This window comes from Catharus ustulatus, chromosome 1 (assembly GCF_009819885.2).
Source record: "Catharus ustulatus isolate bCatUst1 chromosome 1, bCatUst1.pri.v2, whole genome shotgun sequence".
Taxonomy (NCBI): domain Eukaryota; kingdom Metazoa; phylum Chordata; class Aves; order Passeriformes; family Turdidae; genus Catharus; species Catharus ustulatus.
Genome location: NC_046221.1, coordinates 123,329,199 through 123,349,697, shown reverse-complemented (window position 1 = coordinate 123,349,697; position 20,499 = coordinate 123,329,199). Strand labels below are relative to the sequence as shown.

At 38.0% G+C, this 20,499-nt stretch overlaps 1 protein-coding gene across 1 annotated transcript in view; it reads left to right on the top strand.

Moving 5' to 3' along the window:
* Positions 1-14,145: 14,145 nt before the first annotated feature.
* Positions 14,146-20,499, top strand: part of LOC116996874 (aspartyl/asparaginyl beta-hydroxylase-like) — a 37,517-nt gene continuing 31,163 nt past the window's right edge. Inside the window, exons 1-4 of the mRNA XM_033060938.1 lie at positions 14,146-14,149; positions 15,061-15,149; positions 16,887-16,973; positions 20,033-20,183. Coding sequence (XP_032916829.1) covers positions 14,146-14,149; positions 15,061-15,149; positions 16,887-16,973; positions 20,033-20,183 — 331 coding nt within the window. The remainder of the gene's footprint in view (positions 14,150-15,060; positions 15,150-16,886; positions 16,974-20,032; positions 20,184-20,499) is intronic.

Genomic DNA, 20,499 nt, shown 5'->3' with positions numbered 1-20,499 from the left:
TTCGTGAAATTACTGTACATATCTGTAAAAGAGTTGTACTGTGCATTTATAGTGTTGACTGGGATTTATGTAAAATCTACGAGGTCTGAAGCACATTTTTAATTGTGACTTGGGTCATTCTTACATGTCGTCAAACATTGTTTATTGTAATATGAAAAATAAATTTATTTTTCCTGGTAGAAACCTTCTTGGGAATCCCTGGTGCATTCGTTATACAGTGATAGCAGCCCTAGCCTATAGAGATTAGCTAAAGCTGTTTTTCCAGTGATTTTTGTCTTGAATTATTTTGCTGGAAATGAAGACATTGAGTAAAGGATGGGAGTGGTTAAAAGAGCTAAGATTTTTTTTGTTTGTTTTCTTGAGCTACAGTTGGTTTAAGTTGATGAAAAAGTTGTCTCAAGATTTATTATCATATCCCTGTCTTTGAGAGAGCACATTTTTAAGCCTTTGTCAGAAATAGCATAATTAAAACCTTTTGCACCATTGAAATATGCTAGGGATCAGTGTGGAAGGAACAAAGCAATATGTGCTGAATATGATGCTGAAGTGAATTCTTAGTGAAGTGTGAATTCTTAGCTTCAGAGCTAACAAGATCAAATTGTGATGAATTTCAAATGCAGCTACCTAGAAGGAGAAGTGGTCGTATTTAAAGATCACTGGAGAGGGTTTGGTGAAGTAAATGACAACTAATTTAGCAGAATAAAAGCTGAAAATAGTCTGAGAGTTTGGATAACTGATTCTTGTGCATAAATAGGTATAGAGAGCTGTAGGTTGTATGTTGCATGAGTCTCAGGAATAAGGAAATGTGAAGCCAGACAAGAAATCGGATAGGAGCAGGCTTTAGAGTGAGGAGGTCATACATTGTTCTTCCTGTGATGGCAAAGAAGTTGCAGAAGTAACATGAATGTCCAAGCTGTGTGGAAGCAGGTAACCCAGTGCCCTAGAATGAAGTAGAGAGAAGAGGTCAGGTGAGAATCTCAAGTGTTGCTGGTAAAGGAGAGGATACATGGAAAATGGGTGGCTAAGATCATGGGGTAATGGGAGGTGGTAAAAATAGAAATATGAGTATATAAACTGGTTTGTGTGAAAACTGTAAAACTAAACTGTTATTTCATCTAGGACTGCATTATTGCTCTTTTTCAAATTTTGTATTTTGGATGACATACAACCATTTTATTGACTGTGGGGTATGTGCATAAAAATAGAGAGTCAAGTGTTTTAGGAAATACTACACAATGCTCTCATTAATATACTGCTACAGTAATAATTGTCCCTAGTATGTAATTGACTCTATAGATCTTTTGTCATTTCTTACAATTTAATTGACAATCTAGATCTCATGATGTAATTGAATGACTTTCAGCGTGATCCTATTTGTTTAATTCACCATATAATCAAGTTAATGCTTCTTCTGCCTTGTACTGAATATAAATTAGAGTTATAGTGTCCATACATTCAGGAATAGCAGTTATCAACCTGTAGTAAAGGGTGAAATAAGAGTGTTAAAAATTTCAATTTCATATGTGTGCATAAACCAGTTTCTTCATGAAAAACTGCAATGTTTTCCTGCATTTTAAAATGTTGTATTTAGACTATAATGCTTCTGAGTATTCCGTTTAAAAAACAATGAAGACTGAGTATTCAGACAAGGTGTCCCTAAATTACTTGGAAATTAAAGAAAATGGGGTTTTGTATATATAAGAATACCTAAAAATTAAACTATGTGTTAAAGAGGAGAGTAACTGGCTAAAAAGGCAACAGACCTCCCTGTTTAGTGTTCTCTAAGGTTATTAGGAGGAAATATTGGAAGCATACTGGGAAAAAATTGGAATTGGAAACAAAATAAGTGTTAGAATTGTAAGGCAAGATGCTTTATATGTTATAGAGTAGGGCAGGATCAAGAAGTATTTAGAAAGGGGAAAAGATATTTATGTATCTACCATCTTCATGAAATACATGCACATGATTTTTGTCCAGGATTTAGTTTGCCTTTGCTAAAGACTGTCTTAATGCTTACTTAACATTTGCAAAACACCTGTTGCAATATTTTAAAAGTTGAAAAAAGATAAAAACTTCCAAGTGCCCAAGTCACTTCTGAAAATGAGACTTAAGTTCCCAATTGATTTTGTTTTTCACATTTTTACCAGACGTACGTATTACAGTAGTTTCACGAATACAAGCCGCACGGATTATAAGCCGCACCCCCGGTGCCTCGACAATGTTGCTGTCTTTGTCAATAGATAAGCCGCACCCCGAATATTAGCCGCACTTTCGTTCGTCGCGAGAATCCGTGCGCAGCTTTCACAAATTGGCCAATTAGTAAGAGGATCGCGGCATAGCGGGCTTTACTGGCTCGGGGCGGGGCCAGTCAGGCTCGGCCCGCTCATGGTTGCCGACGGGGCCGGGTGGCCCAGCTCAGCGCCGCGGCTCGGCGGGGCTGGCCGGGTGGTGCTGCCGCCGCCGCCGAGCTCGCTGGCCCCCCTCTCCCGTCAGCACCGCCCCGCTGCCGCGTTCGCTCGCCCGGCTGGCAGGGCTGCCGCCGCCGGGCTCGCCGTCCGCCCCGCTGCTGCTTTCGCTCGCCCCGCTGCCGCTTTCGCTCGCCCCGCGCCGCGCCTCGCGAGCGCCGCGCCCGCCCCGCGGCGCTTTCGCGGCTCGCGGCGGCGCTTTCGCGGCGAGCGGCGGCGCTTTCGCGAGCGGCGCTTTCGCGGCGAGCGGCGGCGCTTTCGCGAGCGGCGGCGCTTTCGCGAGCGGCGCTTTCGCGAGCGGCGGCGCTTTCGCTCGCCGGGCGGCGCTTTCGCGAGCGCCGCTTTCGCTCGCCCCGCCGGCAGGGCTGCCGCCGCCGCCACCAGGCTCGCCGGCCGCCCCCTCCCGTCTGCACCGCCGCCGCGTTTCCTCGCCCTGGCCGGCACTGCAGGCCCCCGCACCGCCGGGCTCCCCCACGCTGCTGGCCCCGATTATGCTGGGCTTCCCCCGCTGCCAGGCAGCCCCACCCGCCGGCCTTCCTGCTTCTGCCATGCTCCCCTGCACTGCTAGCCCCAGTTCTCCCGGGCTCCCCCGCCATGCTGGCTCAGGCTCTGCCGCCCGCCCCCCACACTGCTGGCCCCGCCTCTGCCAGGCTTTCCCACCTCTGCCGGGGCCGGCCGGGCTCCAGCTTGGCTTGGGGCTGCCGCGGGCTCTCACTTCCGTGTTGGCAGCTTTTAGAATTTTGTTAATAGATTAGCCGCCCCGGAATATTAGCCGCACTTCCGGGTTTCCACCAAAATTTTGGTCAAATTGGTGCGGCTTGTATTCGTGAAATTACTGTAAGCTAGTGTTTCCAATAGCTTTTAATTCATGAACAGATTTTGTTTCTTGCAAAATAGCTTGCATTGTAAGTGTATATCAACAAAATATATTAAATATCTAGAGGAGAAATTCTGTGAGATGTTTTGTGATGGAAGCAATATTGTAGAATCTGAAGCATCTGCAGGGAAAGACCTTTTAGGTAACTATATAATTCAGAAAATAACCTATGGTTATTTAAAAAAATTAAAAATGAAGCTAAAGTCCTGTTGACTCAATTACATTTTGAGTATAAATTGTAATTTTCTTGTATCTCTTTCTTACCATAAAATGTTAGCATAAATTTATTTCAATTAAATTATATTTTTAATGTTCTAGGAAAAAGTGAAAAAGAAACTGAACCAGACAAAACAGAACAAGGTAAGTCTGAAAGTAACATTCTGTTCTGAAATCCAAAACCATGCTTTCTGGGAGGATTGATTTAAATCAGATTAAAGACTAGTGAAGCTTTGCTCTTGTACATCTTATGTTGACAAACTGCAGTTGAGTGAAAATCCAGAGAGCATGTACTTTTATAGGTGAACACCTGGTTGTTTCCAAGGTTTGCATCAATGCACGCCAATCAATTTACCTGATCACGGAATGGAGTAATAGAATTGTTTAGGTTGGAAAAGACCTTTAAGGTCATCCAGTCCAACTTGTAACCTAACACTGAATCATGTCCCTAAGTAACACATCCTTTAGATGCCACCAGGACAGCCTGGAAACCCTTTCAGTGAAAAATGAATGTCCAATCTAAACCTGTCCAAGAGCAACTTGAGGCCATGGCCTCTTGTTCTGTCCTTTGTTACCTGGGGAAAGAGACCAACCCCCACCTCACCACAACCTCTTTCCAGGGTGCTGTAGAGAGCAGTAAGGTCTCTCTTGAGCCTCCTTTTCTCCAGGCTGAACACCCACAAACACTCCCAGCTGCCTCATCAGATTTGTGCTCCAGACCCGTTCCAAGTAGTGTTGCCCTTCTTTGCACACACTCCAGCACCCCAATGTCTTTTTCTTGTAGTGAGGGGCCCAAAACTGACCCCAGGATTTGGGTGCAGCCTCAACAATGCTGAGTACAGGGAACAATCACTGCCCTGCTCCTGGTGACCACACCATTGCTGATCCAGGCCAGGATGCCATTGGCCCTCTTGGCCACCTGGGCACAGACTGACTCATGTTCAACCAGCTGTTGACCAGCAGCCCCAAATGCTTTTCCAAAGGGCAGCTGTCCAGTCACTCTGCTTCATACCTGTAGCACTGCATTGAGTCTTGGGGTGGTTGTGACAACCCCTGCTGTTTCAGGACTAAAATGTTCGGTGTCATACTCCTAGTTTAGTATTCTGGAGGTCAGAGTTTCCACCAAGCTCCTTCTGCTTGTGGAGGGCAAGAGGCAATGTGGGCTACCTGTCCCCTGGAGCAGGGTTCAGCACTGCCAGCTGTGCTGAGTGTGAAGAGACAAGTGACATGCAAATCAGTCCTTGTTGACACCACGACTGCCTAGTCTGTGTTAGGTTAGAAAGGTGCAGAGAGAGATTAGATGGAAAAGAAGTGAGGTTTTGCTGAAGAGCACTGTGAATCTGCTCTCCCTACAATGACATTTGTTCTGGCCCCATTCGTTCCCTATCATTGCACAAAGCTTGTAAAACCTCCTTCACTGGAGTCATGGCTGATTGCTGGCAATGCCCAGAAACCTCAGGGCCTGTGCCAAGGGATTCAGTAGCTCTACTCCTTTTTAATTTTCTTTTTCATTCATTTTCTATGTGGCTGTTTTTTATATTTGAATGCTTAGGAATTCTGCTTTTCCAATATTTTGTTACAGTTTATTTGGCTCAGTTTTGTATGTTAGTATTTTAAACATAAGTTTCTAGGACTGGCAAACTTTAGACGTTTTATTTAAGTATTAAGTATGTCACATGTAAACATTACTAATAAAAAGTAAAAAAAACCAACCAAAACAACATGAAAAGCTTGGCAATTATGCCTACGTTTCCATTCATTGGCAGGGAATACCTTACTGCAATGGATTTCCATACTTGATAGTAGGAAAAAACTCACCATTATGTGCTGCTTTTACTGATCTGTTAGAGCAGTATAATAAAATGACATACAAGAGCCATCCAATATGGGTAAAAAGCAGCTTGTGTAAGAAACTTATTATCTTGCAATGTTATTCGTCAGAGCATGTACAAGAACTTTAGGACATGAAAGTATGGCAAAGTGGAGTTACTTTCCTCTTCTACCCTAACTACTTTGTCATTTTATTTCTTTTCAAACAGCAACTAAATAAATGCCACTGCAGATTACAGGATTTCTGTAAGGTGGAGAAAGGGATGGTTTTGTTTTCCAGGATAAATGGATAGAATTTTTCATCCTACTAGTAAAAACAGCCCTGCATTTTGTTTTTTAATGAACTTCATTTATAGCTACACTATGATTTTCATACAAATTGAATTTTGTTGAACTTTTTTCATACTTTCCACTGTTTTAAGTTTCCACTTTCAATATAAGTGGCCAGCTATAGATGTCCTAGTCACAGGAAGTAGTATAAAGACCTATTGGTTTATTTTAAATTACCCATATAAGATGAAGCAATAAGTTGCTGAGAGATGTATTATAAAATATATTGTACTGTGACTGGTATATGTAGGAAATTTGGAAATCTAAGGAGCTGGGAATTTGAAACTTCATGTTTGGCTTGGGTTTCAGGTTTGCTTCTGATTTTGAGAGTAAGTTCTGATGTGCAAGTCTGCATTTGTTTTGTGGTATTTGGAATAGAAGCTCCAAAGAACCTCCTGTGCAGAGAGCATTTAGAGCTTTGAGTAGCTCTTACAACATAAATATTTTTTACTGATGCAGCCTTCATAGTACTAGGTTAGCAAAGTGTCCTAATAAATATGTAAATTTCAGTATTCAACAGTATTTCATCAAGCTTATTAAAGGTCTTGCTGAAAATTCTTTGATATTAACAAAATTCCCCTCTGGAAGGTCCTCTAAAGAAACGAAAATGAATATAAACTTGTTTCTAACGTAGAGTTGCTTCAAGGTTTCTCTGTTATATTTAATTGAGGTGTATACTTCATCTTCTCTGTAAGAATGTAATCAGACTTTGTATTTAAACAAGTAGTTGAAATGGGATGGGTTTTCCAGGTGAATCTGAGAAATAATTCTTTAAAAGGTTTCACAGGTAGTTCAATGCAGGACATACATGCCACATCCATAAGGTGTCCTTCTATCTGAGGTGGTTTTAGTTCTTTTTGATCACACAGACTGAAAAAAACCACCTTTAAGCAAGATGCCTAATTTTTCTACTTTGGCTTATATTTGACATATATTAAATAGTCATTTACATTGATGAACAGATATAAAAACTGAGAAAATTATTTTCAGCTATGAACATCTTTGTTTCATACAATGAATTTCAGCATCAGTGCTATTATTATAAATAATAATTTTTCCTTTTCAAAACTGATAAAACATAACAATATGAATGCATGCTATTTGGCTGGAACACTCAGTTGCATTGTATTAGGGACAAGAGTAAGTCAGGTTTAGGACAATGTCATTCCACATGTGGCCCTGCCACTTTGGTGTCACTTTGATACCAGGTTAGCATTCACCACTGTTTACTCTAGGTATTTACCTTTGAAGATCTGGAGGATTCCAATGTGATACCAGTAGAGAGCTAATCTAAGGAGGCCTAAGTGCTGTTCTTCTGACTAAATGTGAAGGGCTGTTCTGACTAAATGTGGGGGTTTGCTGCAGGGCAGGATCAGTTATCCGCTGAATTCCATTGGGAACCTTTACCAGACCTCTGTTGTCTGGAGTAAGAGCTTACACAGTGTTAGCTCACCTCCACCTCCTTGAGCCAGGTGGGCTGAGTTCCATCCTTACATAGTACCTATTGATTTGCAAATTTGATACAGGCTAAAATTAAATATCTGCGAGCTGTGTGAAGAATGACCAACACAAGTGTAGCTGTTAAAGTCTAAAACTGCTGCATAACACCCTTCTGAACTAAATATATAGGACATTAGAATATTCCAGTGTATTTTTGAATAAAAAGTCAATGCAGAAGTTTATTTCTGGTTTTGTCAAAAGATTGCTGGAGTCTAGTCCTAGAGTGAAGCCAAAAGTCTTAATGATGAAAGAGAGGTGAATGATGGAAATGCATGCCAAAACCAAAATTATCATTCTTCTTTGTTTCTTATGATCAACATCTAACCAACCAACCAACAATAATTTCATACAAAAAGCCCCGTAGAATACTTTTTATTGCAAGGGAAATTGTTCTGGAATATCTGCAGCTAAAGATTTATTATAGTCATTAGATTCCAGCTTTATTAGTCCCTAAAATGCCTCAGTTTTTATTGTCTGATTACTTCCCCAGATAAGTGGATTATAGTGGTTTTGCCTGTTCTACCAATACAGTTTAGAAAGATCTCTTAATTATTGTAGTGCTCCTGGCTTTAAATTGTTGAGATGCAGTTTACTTGATTTTATACCTTCTAAGTTCTATTTTATAGAAGCCCATAAAACAAGTAGATAACTTACACTCTCTGTATCTCACCTAATGAGCTTCCCAAACAACAGGACAATGACAGGAGTTTTTCATCATCATCAAATTCTCATTCAAGTGTCCACTGAGAGACAGCACAATTTCCAAAACTAATTTGGGTAATGATATGGGGCTAGTATCAGGAGGGAGGACAATTACTTGAGCAAATTTTGAATTCCAAGTACAAGTCTACTAATATATGTGTATGTTCTTCAGAACACAACTGAAACTTCGAACTGGGAAGGTGTAGTATTGATGGTGGGCGGCAAAGGGAATTAGTAAAACAAAAGGTCACGAAATTAGTTGGAAAACAGCTACAGCCCATGATCATCAGTGTCTACTTGTCATTGTCCCACACTTAGAAGTTGCCATTTACAAGTTTCCAAGGGCATCATTATTGAATTTGTATCACAGCAGGGATGGGAGGGTATTTAAAAAACAAAGCCTATGACCTCCCCCTGGAAATTGCTTCCTTAGTTTTTCAAAGTTTAGGACAGACAAGTGACAGGAGGAGCCTTGGCTGCAAGTGGCTTCTGAGACTGTATCACATGAAGGGATTTTTATTTCAGATTAGCTTTAGAGATGGCATAACATAAGAAGACATAACCATATAGTTATAGCCTCTACAATTAAATAATTATAACTTCTATTAAAACTTTATTTAAAACTCAAATTAAAAAAATTATAGAACAGTTTGGGTTGGAAAGCACCTTTAAAGGTGATTTTGTCCAACCTCTGCATTGAGGTAATTCAATTTTCTGGCTAGTGGTAATCATAACATAGTGGAGCAGGACTGTTCCAGTGTACTTTTCAAATCAGAAACTGGGCGCCATGTGTCCTCAAAGTGACTGTAAAGACCAGCCTTTATTTTGAACCACTTGTAAAATGATTAAAACTGGATTTCTAACTCCTCTCTGTTTTGCGTGTGAGTAATAGCAGATGTAAGATCATGGAAGCCTCCAGGAATGCTGCCTTAACATTATAATGACAATACAAATTAATCAATAAGTGAATAAAAAAATCTAATTACAAGAACCAAATCACATTTACTGGATGGTTTGTTAGATGAGGAGTACTGTCTTTCCATCCTTGTGTTTTCTCCCCATAGTCCACAGAGGGATGGTAATGTTATTGTCTCACCGTTTCTGAGGAACTAGAAATCTCATTAAAGACATGTTTAACAAGAAATACTTATGCTAATATGTAATATGGACTCTCATAATCACAGAGCAGGCCTCTCTCAATTGACTCTAAATCTTTCATCATTAGATTCCAAAGACTGAAGCAGGACCATTTATCCTGTGTGGAAAGCAACCTTAACCTTCCCCCAAAAACTCCAAGTGAGACCAGCCAGGCTGTCACTCGTTGCTCTCACTGAACAGACCAGGTTCAAAATGTCAGCGATATTGCTAGTTATTTGTGATGTTTCTATGAAATTTTTCTCTATTGCTTTGAACTTAGGGTCATATTTAATCAAATGTTTCCCGTGTACTAGTTGTCTCTTTGTTTTCCTTGTTATCCATGTAACTGGCTTAACTTTACTTGGTGTTTATACCGTTTCCAACCTTAGGTTCTGCTCAGTTACACAGGAATTTACAGACATTTGATCATGTGAGGACATTTGTCTAGAAATTCTAGAAAGTTTTAATTCCTTATTATATCTTTGGGCAGCTTTTGACATTAAAAGTTATCAAGTGCCAAGAAATACAATTTTGTGATAAATCAGCAGTTTGCAAAATTACTTTTTTGGTGCTGTTTGGATGGTTATTTAAGGTAAAAAGATCTGCTACCGATGAAGATTTAAAGAACTTGATTTTTTGAATTTGCTAGTATTTTATTTTTATAGAAAAAGCTAACAAGAACAGTGGTAATGGAGATAGTTTTCTATCACAAGACAGTGGTTTTAATCACTTATGGCTTTTCTGAAGTTATAACACTGAGGTGAAATTTTGCATTGGGAAAGGTTTTGGAGCTTCAGTATTCTATTGCCAGCATTGGGCTAGGAGGAATCTCAGCTACTGTGATGGCTGGCACAGTGAGCTTCTGTGGGGATTTCTTTGGTTGTCAAATGAGGGAGTAGAAGTTACCTGTGTAATCACAGTGTTGGCACTAAAGCACATTGACATATAATAGTACATTACAGAAGTTGTAGAACATATGACTAAGTGGAACCCTAAAGCTTACTTTGTCTCTTTAGTTAACTGAAGGTCTTATCAGCTGTATGCATTGTTCTTGGCAGATGTTTACACATCCTGTTATTGCAAATTTTCAGTAATTAGAATTCCACAACTGCCCTCAGCAACCTGTTCTACTGTGCTTGCTCAGAGATAGTAGTTCCAGATGTTCAAACAAATTTTCTGTTACAGCTGTTTTAAGCCTTCTCTTCCTTATCCTAGATGATACAGAAAATAATTTATTCTTTTCATCTCTATGACTATGTTTAGCAGTAGTGTGTACCCATCTTCCCATGGCAAACTCTTTATTATTTACTGCCTTTTTACCCTTTTTTGTTGCTTGTTGTTGATCCCCTCCCCATTCCAATTAAAGGCAAAATATTTTGAATCAATCTTCAAGAGTGATTGAATTATGTTTAATAATTTGGTTACTTTTACTTAATTTTGATGTGATTCCCTTGTGGTCTGAAGAGTATCTAGAAGAGTGTTTATTATTGTTCAAAAATAATTTCTCTGTCCCTTGCAGAAGTAGGGCTGTCACTGCTTTTGGTGATGGAAAGGTGTTTTTCAATGTAAAACCAAAATATGCCTGGTATTTTTGTTTTCACATGCCAAAACCGTTATATGAAATATTTAATTGGATGATATGACAAGATATTAAGTTTACTGTACATTTAATGTAATACGTTGTAATACATTGCAACGTCTATTTTTTTAATAATTCTGTATCTTGATTAAGTGAGATATGAGATTGCTTGTCATCACTGGTAATTATTTGTTCTCCAGCACAAGAACTAGCATGGAGTTTCTTCTTAGACTTCTTTCTAGCATGCTGCTTTTTCAGTGGAAACTGTTTTCTCTAAGGAAGTCTTCAGGAATCCTATGACAGCAGTCCAGGATAGAATACCTATTCTTACATCCAAGGCTATTATTGAAAATCCTCAGTAGTATTCTTGAAAGTCCACAGTATGATACGTAAAAGGATTATTACCATTTTAATGTTCAACCTGATTTGGACTACAACCAAGCAGTTGTGTGATCATGCACGACTTCAGTGTCATGGTGAAATTTATCATTGAAGAAAAATTACATATATTTTCCTCTGAAAACAGATAAGTTAACTTCTTTGTATCATTGAATTTAATATATTGGGTCACATCTGCTAAAGGATTATTGCACTAGAAGGAGGCAGTGGATAATTTATTAAAATACCCCTGCAGGGAGATAGCAGGCTATCTGGTTAATATAGAGGAATGCTTGATGGTTACACTGAAAGCTCCCTGGTGAATCCTTTAACATAGGAATAGAATGAGAGATGAAAATGATTACTCGTTATATAATGTTTACTGTGTTATATTGGTGCCTAGCAGATGAATAATATTTATGTTAACAGCTCCTTTCCAGCTTTTTATATGGATCTCCTGCTGGTCTAGGGCTGATATATAATTGTACTGAAAATAGGAAGACAATACTTTTTTTGCAGTGGAGGGTGGCAAATAGGTTCTTCCAATACATCACCCAAACTGGATATGAAAGGAAAGATATTGTATTTTTGTGCCACAGACTTGTAAGATTTTAATTTACTTTTTTAATTTACTTTTTTCTTCTCAACTGTTTCTCATCTCCTTGTAAACTTGAATGAACTGCAGAGAGTGAGTGTCTTGCAGGCAGTGGGAGTTTCTTGGTGGCTGGGAAAGCTTCTTTCCTTTGCCTCAAAGGAGCCTCGCTGTTGCTGTGCTTACTGAGTTTGAGAAGGACCAAATTACTCTTTTCCATGAATGCTGAAAGCTAAACAGCTGACAAATGGCTGTCCTGTCTCACTGAAATACAGTTTCTGTGTAGCTGGCCAATGTTAGATAAAGATTTTCCTTCAGAATTAACATTTTACTTGTAGTTTGTTTCTTAGAGAGCAGGAACTAAACCAAATGTTTGGTGGTGATATCCCATTGGAAGCTCCTCAGATACTCCACCCAGAGGAACTGGTATGCCTCAGTTTTCTTGCTAACAACAAAGGACAGTTTCACATAGCAGCTAAGAGCAAAATGAACCTAAAAAGTCCTCAAGGTCACCTGCTTTCATTGGTTCCTTGGATTGGTGTTTCTGGGTTCTTCCACTCCTGCTGCTAAGCAAGCCAGGCCTTAGAGATAGAAATGGTTTCTTGAAAAACTGAACTGGCATATTTTTTATAAAGAAAAAAGCAAATGCAAAACCCAACAACCTTTTGCATGTTATGGGTTGTTCTTTTCATGCCCAGTGACACTATGTGAGAAACTTTTCACCATACCTGTCAGTCACTGTGGACTGGAGGTTTGGAGTGGAGGGATCCTTGCACTTGAAATAAGATTCAAGGGGTGTGAACACTTGGAAGAGAGCCAGTGCTGTGCTCTTTAACCAGTATTATCATTAAATGCATGAAAAGGCAGTAAAGACATTGCTTTCCTATGAAATGGAGGATAGTAAAGTAAGACAGACTAAGACCAGACAGATTGGAAAGCATTTCTCCTACATCATCTATGGGGAATAAACAAAAGGCATTAAAAACATCTATATTATTTAGAAAAATGCCACACTCCTCTTTAGTTGGTGCAATTCATGATAACTACATTCCTTACTGTGTGCTTCAGCATAAAAGCTGATTTCAAATCGGGTTACAATAAAAAACTTGGAAGTGTTTAGGGAAGCAAAACCAACATATTAAACTATGCTGGTTTTGAGTTTATCCTGTAAACATTTAGGAGTAAACTCATAAATGTCAGAAAGTTTTGTTTTGTTTTTTTTTCCTCTTGGTAGCTAATGTCATGGAAAGTTAGTCCCTACTATTATAAGAGGTATATGTCAACAGAGATAAAAATAATAATGCTGCTTTAGTACCTTTTGTTTATAAATCTTGATACATTTTTATATTTAAAGTTTTATACAACCTTTGTGAATAAAAAATTTTGAATTTACTAGGATGTCTTAAATTCAGTTCCCTTCCTGCTCCTGAAAAGCAATGGCATCTATTCAGCTGTGCATACCAACACTGCAGAAAAGTTTAGAAAGGTAGTGTAAGTAAAACTCAACACAGAGCTGTCCGAGTTCAGCATTGAAAAGAACAGCAAAAGTCTTACACAGAAAGAAGCAAAATAGTCAAGGGTGGTTATTTTTCATTCTATACAGAAGAAGATCAGACTTACAAAATCCTCTGATGATTGGATGGACGTAGTATTGGTTTAGCATTACCCAGGGCATTGGTCTTTCGTGATTTGTATGCCTAAAACTCTATATAGAATCAGAGTCTCAGAGTGTCATTTAATGAATTACAAGTACAGCTTCCGGTAGCATATGGTGGCTCTTGTCATTCCTGATCAGTGCACCTGAAGACTTGGGAGGCAGAATAAAATGTGGCTAGTTACTATCACTTGTTATCCAAAATACTTGCTACAGCTCTGCAGCAGATGGTATTAAACTGTAGGATGTTTGATTTAAACTTTACACATACCAGTTACAGCATTCCCTAGTTTAACTTCTACAAAGAAAATAGTAATTTTACTTCTTTTCCTGCCATTAATGACCCACTTTCCATTGAGGGGAATAAAGCAGTAATACATAATTAAAGCAAAAAAGATGTACTACTAATTACAGATATACATAACTAGTAGTTCTATCAGACAATATGTATTTCCTCTACTTGTGTCAGAAAAGGTGGAATCTTTTTTTCTAATGAAGTGCAAGTGCAAAGTTAAGTTGTAGCAAATGTGGAAGAAGCCAGTTACCTGCCGTCATATCCTTTCAGTAGCATTTTAATGACTAGTATACTTAATGTAACCAGGTAGGCATTTAAGAGTAAACTACTATGAAGTGAATAGCTGTTTAAATTGACACCATTTACTTAAATTTGCTTCAAACTCAGTTTGCTTTGCACAATTTATTTCGAGGCTGATTTGCTGCATACTGGTGCTGCTCTACTCCTGTAGAAACATCATCACTTAAAGCAGTCTTAACCTGACATTTCAGTGTGGAATTTGTTTTCATCAGGAAGGTCAAGTACTTGACTTTTTTTGGTCCTTCCCAACCTGAGTAACTATGATTTCTATGAACTCATCTAATCACAGAATGGGTAAGGTTTGAAGAGACCACAGTGAGTCATTTGGTCCAACCTGCCTGCTCAAGCAGGGCCATCCTATGGCACATGGCATAGGATTGTGTCCAGACAGTTCTTGAATATCTCCAGTGAGGGAGACTCTACAACATCTCTGGACAATCTGTCAGTGCTTAGTGATCTGCACAGTGAAGAGGTTCTTCCTCATGTTCAGGTGGAACTTCCCATCCATTAGTTTCTGCCTATTTCCTCCTGTCCTATTGCTTGGCACCACTGAGAAGAGTCTGGGTTCCATTCTCTTGTCACCTACTCTTAAAGATATTTGTGCACATTAATGAGGTCCCCTCTCAGTCATCTCTTCTTGAGGCTGAACAGGCCCAGATCCCTCAGCCTTTTCTCAAAAGAGAGCTGCTCCAGTCCCTTAATCATCTTTATTGCACTCCACTGGACCCACTCCAGGAGTTCCACGTTTCTCTTGTCCTGAGGAGCCCAGAACTCCACATGGCATTCCAGATGCAGCCCCAGTAATTGCTGTAGGCAAAGCAGACATATATAATCATAGCTTTTGGAAATGACTAGTATGCCCTGTTGATCATGGTTTTCATGATACCATAAATGTGGAAAAATAGCAGTTCCCTTTGCTCTTCCACATCTATTGAACCACTTGAAAAAAATTCCTTGACTGTAATGTGATGAAAAATGCTTTATTCTAAGCTTAATTGCCAAGTTACTCAATTTGAATGACTGAAGTTTGGTTTTTCATATAGGAGTTTGTGATTGTAATAAGTAAGAAATCAGTTTCTTTTCAATGTAATTTGAAACTACCTTACTTGAAAATGATGCACTTTACCAGCACAGTCGCTAGCTAAGTATTACTACAGACAATTGAAATATTGAAGAAGTAATTAACTGTTTGTTAAATCTTCTAGCTAAAAAGAAGAAGAAGCCAAAGCTCTTAAACAAGTTTGATAAGACCATTAAAGCTGAACTAGATGCTGCAGAAAAACTACGTAAAAAAGTAAGTTTCGAATGTTTCACTCAGGACTGTAGGCAGTGGACAAAAAATGAACAAATTAAAAACTTGGAAAAAGGGAGAATGAATTTTAGGCTACTTTTTGTGAAGTTAACTTTTTGAAATATTCAGTGAATACTTGTCCTTCACGTTTAATTGCTGCTGTATAGTTTATCTTAATTTTTTTTAAAGTCATAAGGGTATGTCTGTTCATCTGTGTTTGCTCACTGTTGACCATGAAGATATGTAGCTTAATCACTGAATTTCTGCTTAAATGGATTACATGGAACAGGTTTAGTTCTGTCCTGTCACTCTTGTCCAGTTGACTGCTGAAGTCAAGTGCTACCAGAGAACTTTGTGTGTGTCAGCAGGGATCTCTCAGTAAATGTTCTGATGTCTCATGAGTGTTAGGTGCAGATCATTGAAGTAGGTCCTGTTTCTGTTGAGATTCTGTGTCCTGGGAGTGCTTCTGCTGCTATACAGCTGCTTAGAGGACAAAACAGATGTTCCTGCTTCTCACCCAGGGGCAGCAAGACCTTAACATCAATCAGTGAGGTTGGGTAGCTCTGAATTCAATAACTTGACCGTGAAAAACAAACAAAAAACCCCATACGCTCTTCAGTTATCCCCTCATAGCTTCCAATTTTATACTTTTATTTGAATATTTCAGAAAATAATACCTTTGCAGATATGTCCCTTTTTCAGATGTGAGATTAAGTAGTGAAGCTGTTAAAAATGAGACTTTAAGTCTTTTGTATATAGTCCTTGTTAAAATCTGATATGTCTCATAGACAGTCCTAGCACATGAAGAACAACTGCAGGTCTTTGTTGTACCCTACATTTGAGGTGCATAAGCAGTGAGATATATTCTTTTCAGTATAGTAAAATAAAAACCAATTTGGTTATTGCAGATCCAGGGTTATTCTTGGTCTTCAGGACATACTGTGCAGTTTTGACTTTATATTTCCATCTATGCAGCCCCAGAATTTTGGGAGGTCTGTGGTGGGAGTGGAGGGCTATTGTATAGGGAGCACTAACCTCTGGCTGCCACTGCTGCTGTTCCTCACTAGAATGATTCTTTACATGTTAGAATACAAAAAAAAAAAAAAAAAAAAAAAAAGGAATTTTAGTGCTTCTTATTACTTAAGTAATTGGTTAATCAGAAATAGGCAAAGTAGAAACATTTGATGAGCCTGTATGGTCAACTTGTCTCTTTTCCTGATGTATCTCTTGTTAAGTTACAAATAGTCATGCATGTCATGCAAAAAGCTTGGAGGAAACAGCAATATACTATGGGTGAGTCTACAGTATTTCCCTTAGAAAACCTGTAGTTATGATACTGTTCATCATGAGAGGTATGCAGGGGAAAATTTCCACCCATGTGTAGAATTTTCTTCTTACTCTCTATTGTTTCTGGTCTGGAATTTGTTATTAGCAGTAGGATCTCTACTTTTTTTATACAGACAGGTTATTTTCATCTTAGCATTTTATCCAGTCAACAAAGAGAAAGTGAGTAAAGTATGAAAAACCAAGTTATTAACCTTAACCATGGAAAGTTATATTGTTTCATAAAAAACGACAATTATTTTCTCTTAAAAAGTCAATCCCGACAAAAATATGAGTGAAAGCTGTTAATTCAGTTTTGTGTTTGTTCTTTAATTATGAAATTAATGTGTTATTAGGTCCTGCATCCTTCAGCCTTTTTATTAGGTAGAATTGCTGATAAATATGTCTGCTTTTCAGGGAAAAGTTGAAGAAGCTCTAAGGGCCTTTGAAGCATTAGTGAATCAATATCCACAAAGTCCTCGAGCAAGATACGGGAAAGCACAGGTACTTAGAAAAAAAAAGTGATAGGTGTTGAAAAAAGCTAAAATTAAGCATTTTGCTTTACCAATAGAGTTATAAACACCAGTTGGAATTAATTCATAAATTTATGGAGATTTCCTAGGTAAAGAAGAAATCATGTGATTTATCATATTTTTTCTCTCTGTCAACTGTCCTTCCCCAATTACTTTGGCAGCTTTTATGGAATTTCAGTGGGAAGTATTTAAATGCCAAAAAAAAATAATAAGGTACATTCTGTAGATCTCAGGAGAACTGTCAGGTGAATGGCAAGAGATAAATACCAACTAATGGCCCGGTGCAAGAGCAACAGGTAGAACCTACATATTATTTGCTGTAGCTAGTAAATCAACACATCTGTCAGCCTGGGATAAATGCTGCTTTTTTGCTCTAGTGGGAATGGAGAAGAGGATTTGGAGTGTTTAGAGAGAAGGAGTTAAAGCATAAAGAACACAAATTCTCAGGCAACGAGGCTTAATTAGCTTTACTTGTGGAATGAGTTACGTTTCAGGTGTTTCCCTTCAAAAAAGTGCAAAAAAACTCAGAAGGCATTAGAAAATAATCTCTGCGTTTGTAACACTTTTAGGTTGTGTTGAGATGTCTCAAAAGGGAATAATCTTTGAATTTTCCTAAATAGCAGGATAATCCTGCTGCACTAGGGGTAGTAAAAGACTCCTTGAACTTATGTTAATCAGGATGAATGAAGTTAAGCCATCACTGTAGGAAGGAAAGGTGCTGTTAGACAATGGATGAGGACCTTGGGAGTCACAACCAGTTTCCACTTGGTTAATAACAGTCATGCTAAAACCAAAGCTGTGATTATCCAAAAATCTATCACACAAGCACTTGATTCACAGCAGATCAAATGCTTCAGTGCTCTCTGTGGTGACAGTCTGCCATACTCTTTGCCTCTTTACAGTAGGAGACCACTTTGTTCATACAAGTGATGAACTTATCTCTGTTAAATTACACTTTAAGTATTTACCAGTTTTTATAAATCAAATCAAGCATCCTGAATGGCTTTAGGGAGAAGGGCAGATCACTGCAACCAGTTGAGAATTTATTCTCATTCCGAATTCCCATCTCAGTGACCCAATTTCATTTCTCCATTTACAGCAATTTGTAGTTGGCCACTACTACTTTAGTAATCCATGAAAGGTCAACACAGACCAGGATCTGAAGATATTCTGGGAGTGTGTAAAAACAATGATAAATTCATGTTCTGTAGTCTTTAAAGGTTCATACTAGTCATTTTACTGAGCAGTTATATTAATATTACCAATGACAATTTTATTGAACCCAGTATGTGTAAGTTCAAGCTGTTTGAAGGAATAGGAGAACCATGGGCATCAGACAGATGAATTATTAAGATTTGTATTGTAACACAGTATTATTTTTACATGGATATTCAGACCAACAAAATTCATTTAAATTTGAAGTTTCTCATCACTTACTAAAAGTAAAGCTGCAAAGAGTAAGGTTAAAGGCCTTGAAGGTTAAAGGTAAAGAAGGTCAAAAATTCACCACAAAAGTGTACTTCTTCATTTCCTTGAAACATGAACCAACATTACATGCTAGTCTTGTAGATTCGGTTTTTAGTAAGACATGAGGATTGATTTTTTTTTCTGGATCTTTTAATGGCTTTAAAAGGCAACTGTTTTCCAAAAAAAGTCCACAAAATATTTCATTATTGGTGTGTTTTTCAGAAATATGAGGAATTCTTTATGTGATGTCTGAATTACACTTGAACCAGTGTAATTCAAAATGACACTCTACAGAATTCATTAACATCTTTACTGGTGAAAAGAACAAGGGATAGGTTTTTACCCTCCTCATATGAAGGTTCAACTTATGGTGAAGTTATACAGATTTTATGCTGACAATTTTTGCTTCTTTCTTATATATCTGTAATATTCTTTGCCCTGCGATTCCTTTGAAAGAAAAGGAGAAATAAATTTCCTAGTGAATGTGCATCAGAAAGAATAAGTTATTGCTTAAAATTGATTTCTGCAGTTGTCTCTGAAAGCTACTTGATTAACTGTTTGGCTGAGCAACCATAATTTTTGGTATTTCCCACATCAAGTTCTAAATCAACTCAAGAAAAAATTAAAGGACAGAAGGGCAAAAAGATTTCAGATACTTGCTATAACAAAGCAACATAGATAACATAGATAACACAGCTGAAGCAATTTAATTTAATGTGTGTCTTTGATGCAACAGTAAATTTAAATAGACCAACAAGAGCTTCTGCACCATCATGCTTGTGATGCATCTACTGTGGCTCTTGTCTCAAGAAAGAACATAAGCCAATAAATATAGAAGTATTTGAGAAGAAAGCATTAACACCCGAAAATGCATGCATTTATATAAAAAAATTCAAAGTAAGCCTTTAAAAATTCTGCATTTGAGACATAGTCTTTTTCAACTGTGGAAGCAAAGTGTGAACATCCCTTACCATAGGTGAGATCAGTCATAGCTTCTGTTAGATTCATTGAAGCTCCAATTTCACTGTAGAGAGCTCATATATCCTTTGATCTGCTTCTGAATTTGATGAACAAGTTTAAATTTTGAAGGAACTTTAGGGTACATATTCTATCAACGTGTGGCAAAAGGCAATTCCTAATTCATTTTGCAAGAGTGTAAATGAATTTGTCAGAATAGATTAAAATGTTTGTTGGTATGTTTTGATCTGTGTATTGCTTTCAGAGTGAAGCTTAGTATACAAATAGTCCATAGGCAAAATTTTACATTTCTTCTGTGTTATTAAACCAGATTGCTTCATCTGCTTTTGAAAGCGCAAATTATGAACTCTACAAATATTAATAAAAAGTCTGTGTTAATGTATGTTTTGGGTGCAACTTTTCTTGTTGAGAAAGGAGAACCTTTCAAACAGTTTGTAGGTAATGAGATTTAATGATAGTTCTAGTGTGCTCTCCCATAAAGCACAACCCATAGTCTAACAATCACATAGTTTGGTAAGAAAAGAGTTGGTTTTAAAACTAACGGATTATTAGGTGTTCTAATAATGGTTTTGTTCCTCTTTCTAGTCTGAAGATGATTTAGCTGAGAAAATGAGAAGCAATGAGATGCTGCAACAAGCTATCAACACCTATGATGAGGTAGTTAGTCTGCCAAATGTCCCTTCAGACTTGATAAAACTGAGCTTGAAGCGAGAAGCTGACAGACAGCAGTTCCTTGGTAAGTTTTGAGGATGATATAAAAATTACAAAAGCCTGAGCAAAGATTTCAAGGCATTACTAAGGATTTTAAAGTGACAATTCTATTGAATTTTTGGTTGGACTTGTCTTCCTAGCATCTTAAATGAAAACCATTTTTACATTATTTAATTTTTTCTAGGCAGCTAGTATCTGTAATTTAGGACAATAGTGCCTGTAGAAAGCTGCAGCAGATGCTATGAGAAGCTATGATGATAGGTGATCAAAAATGTTTATTGACAGACAAAGAAAAAGCTTTTCTACTGAAGCTGAAGAAAATCAAGAGGAAATTACTGGCA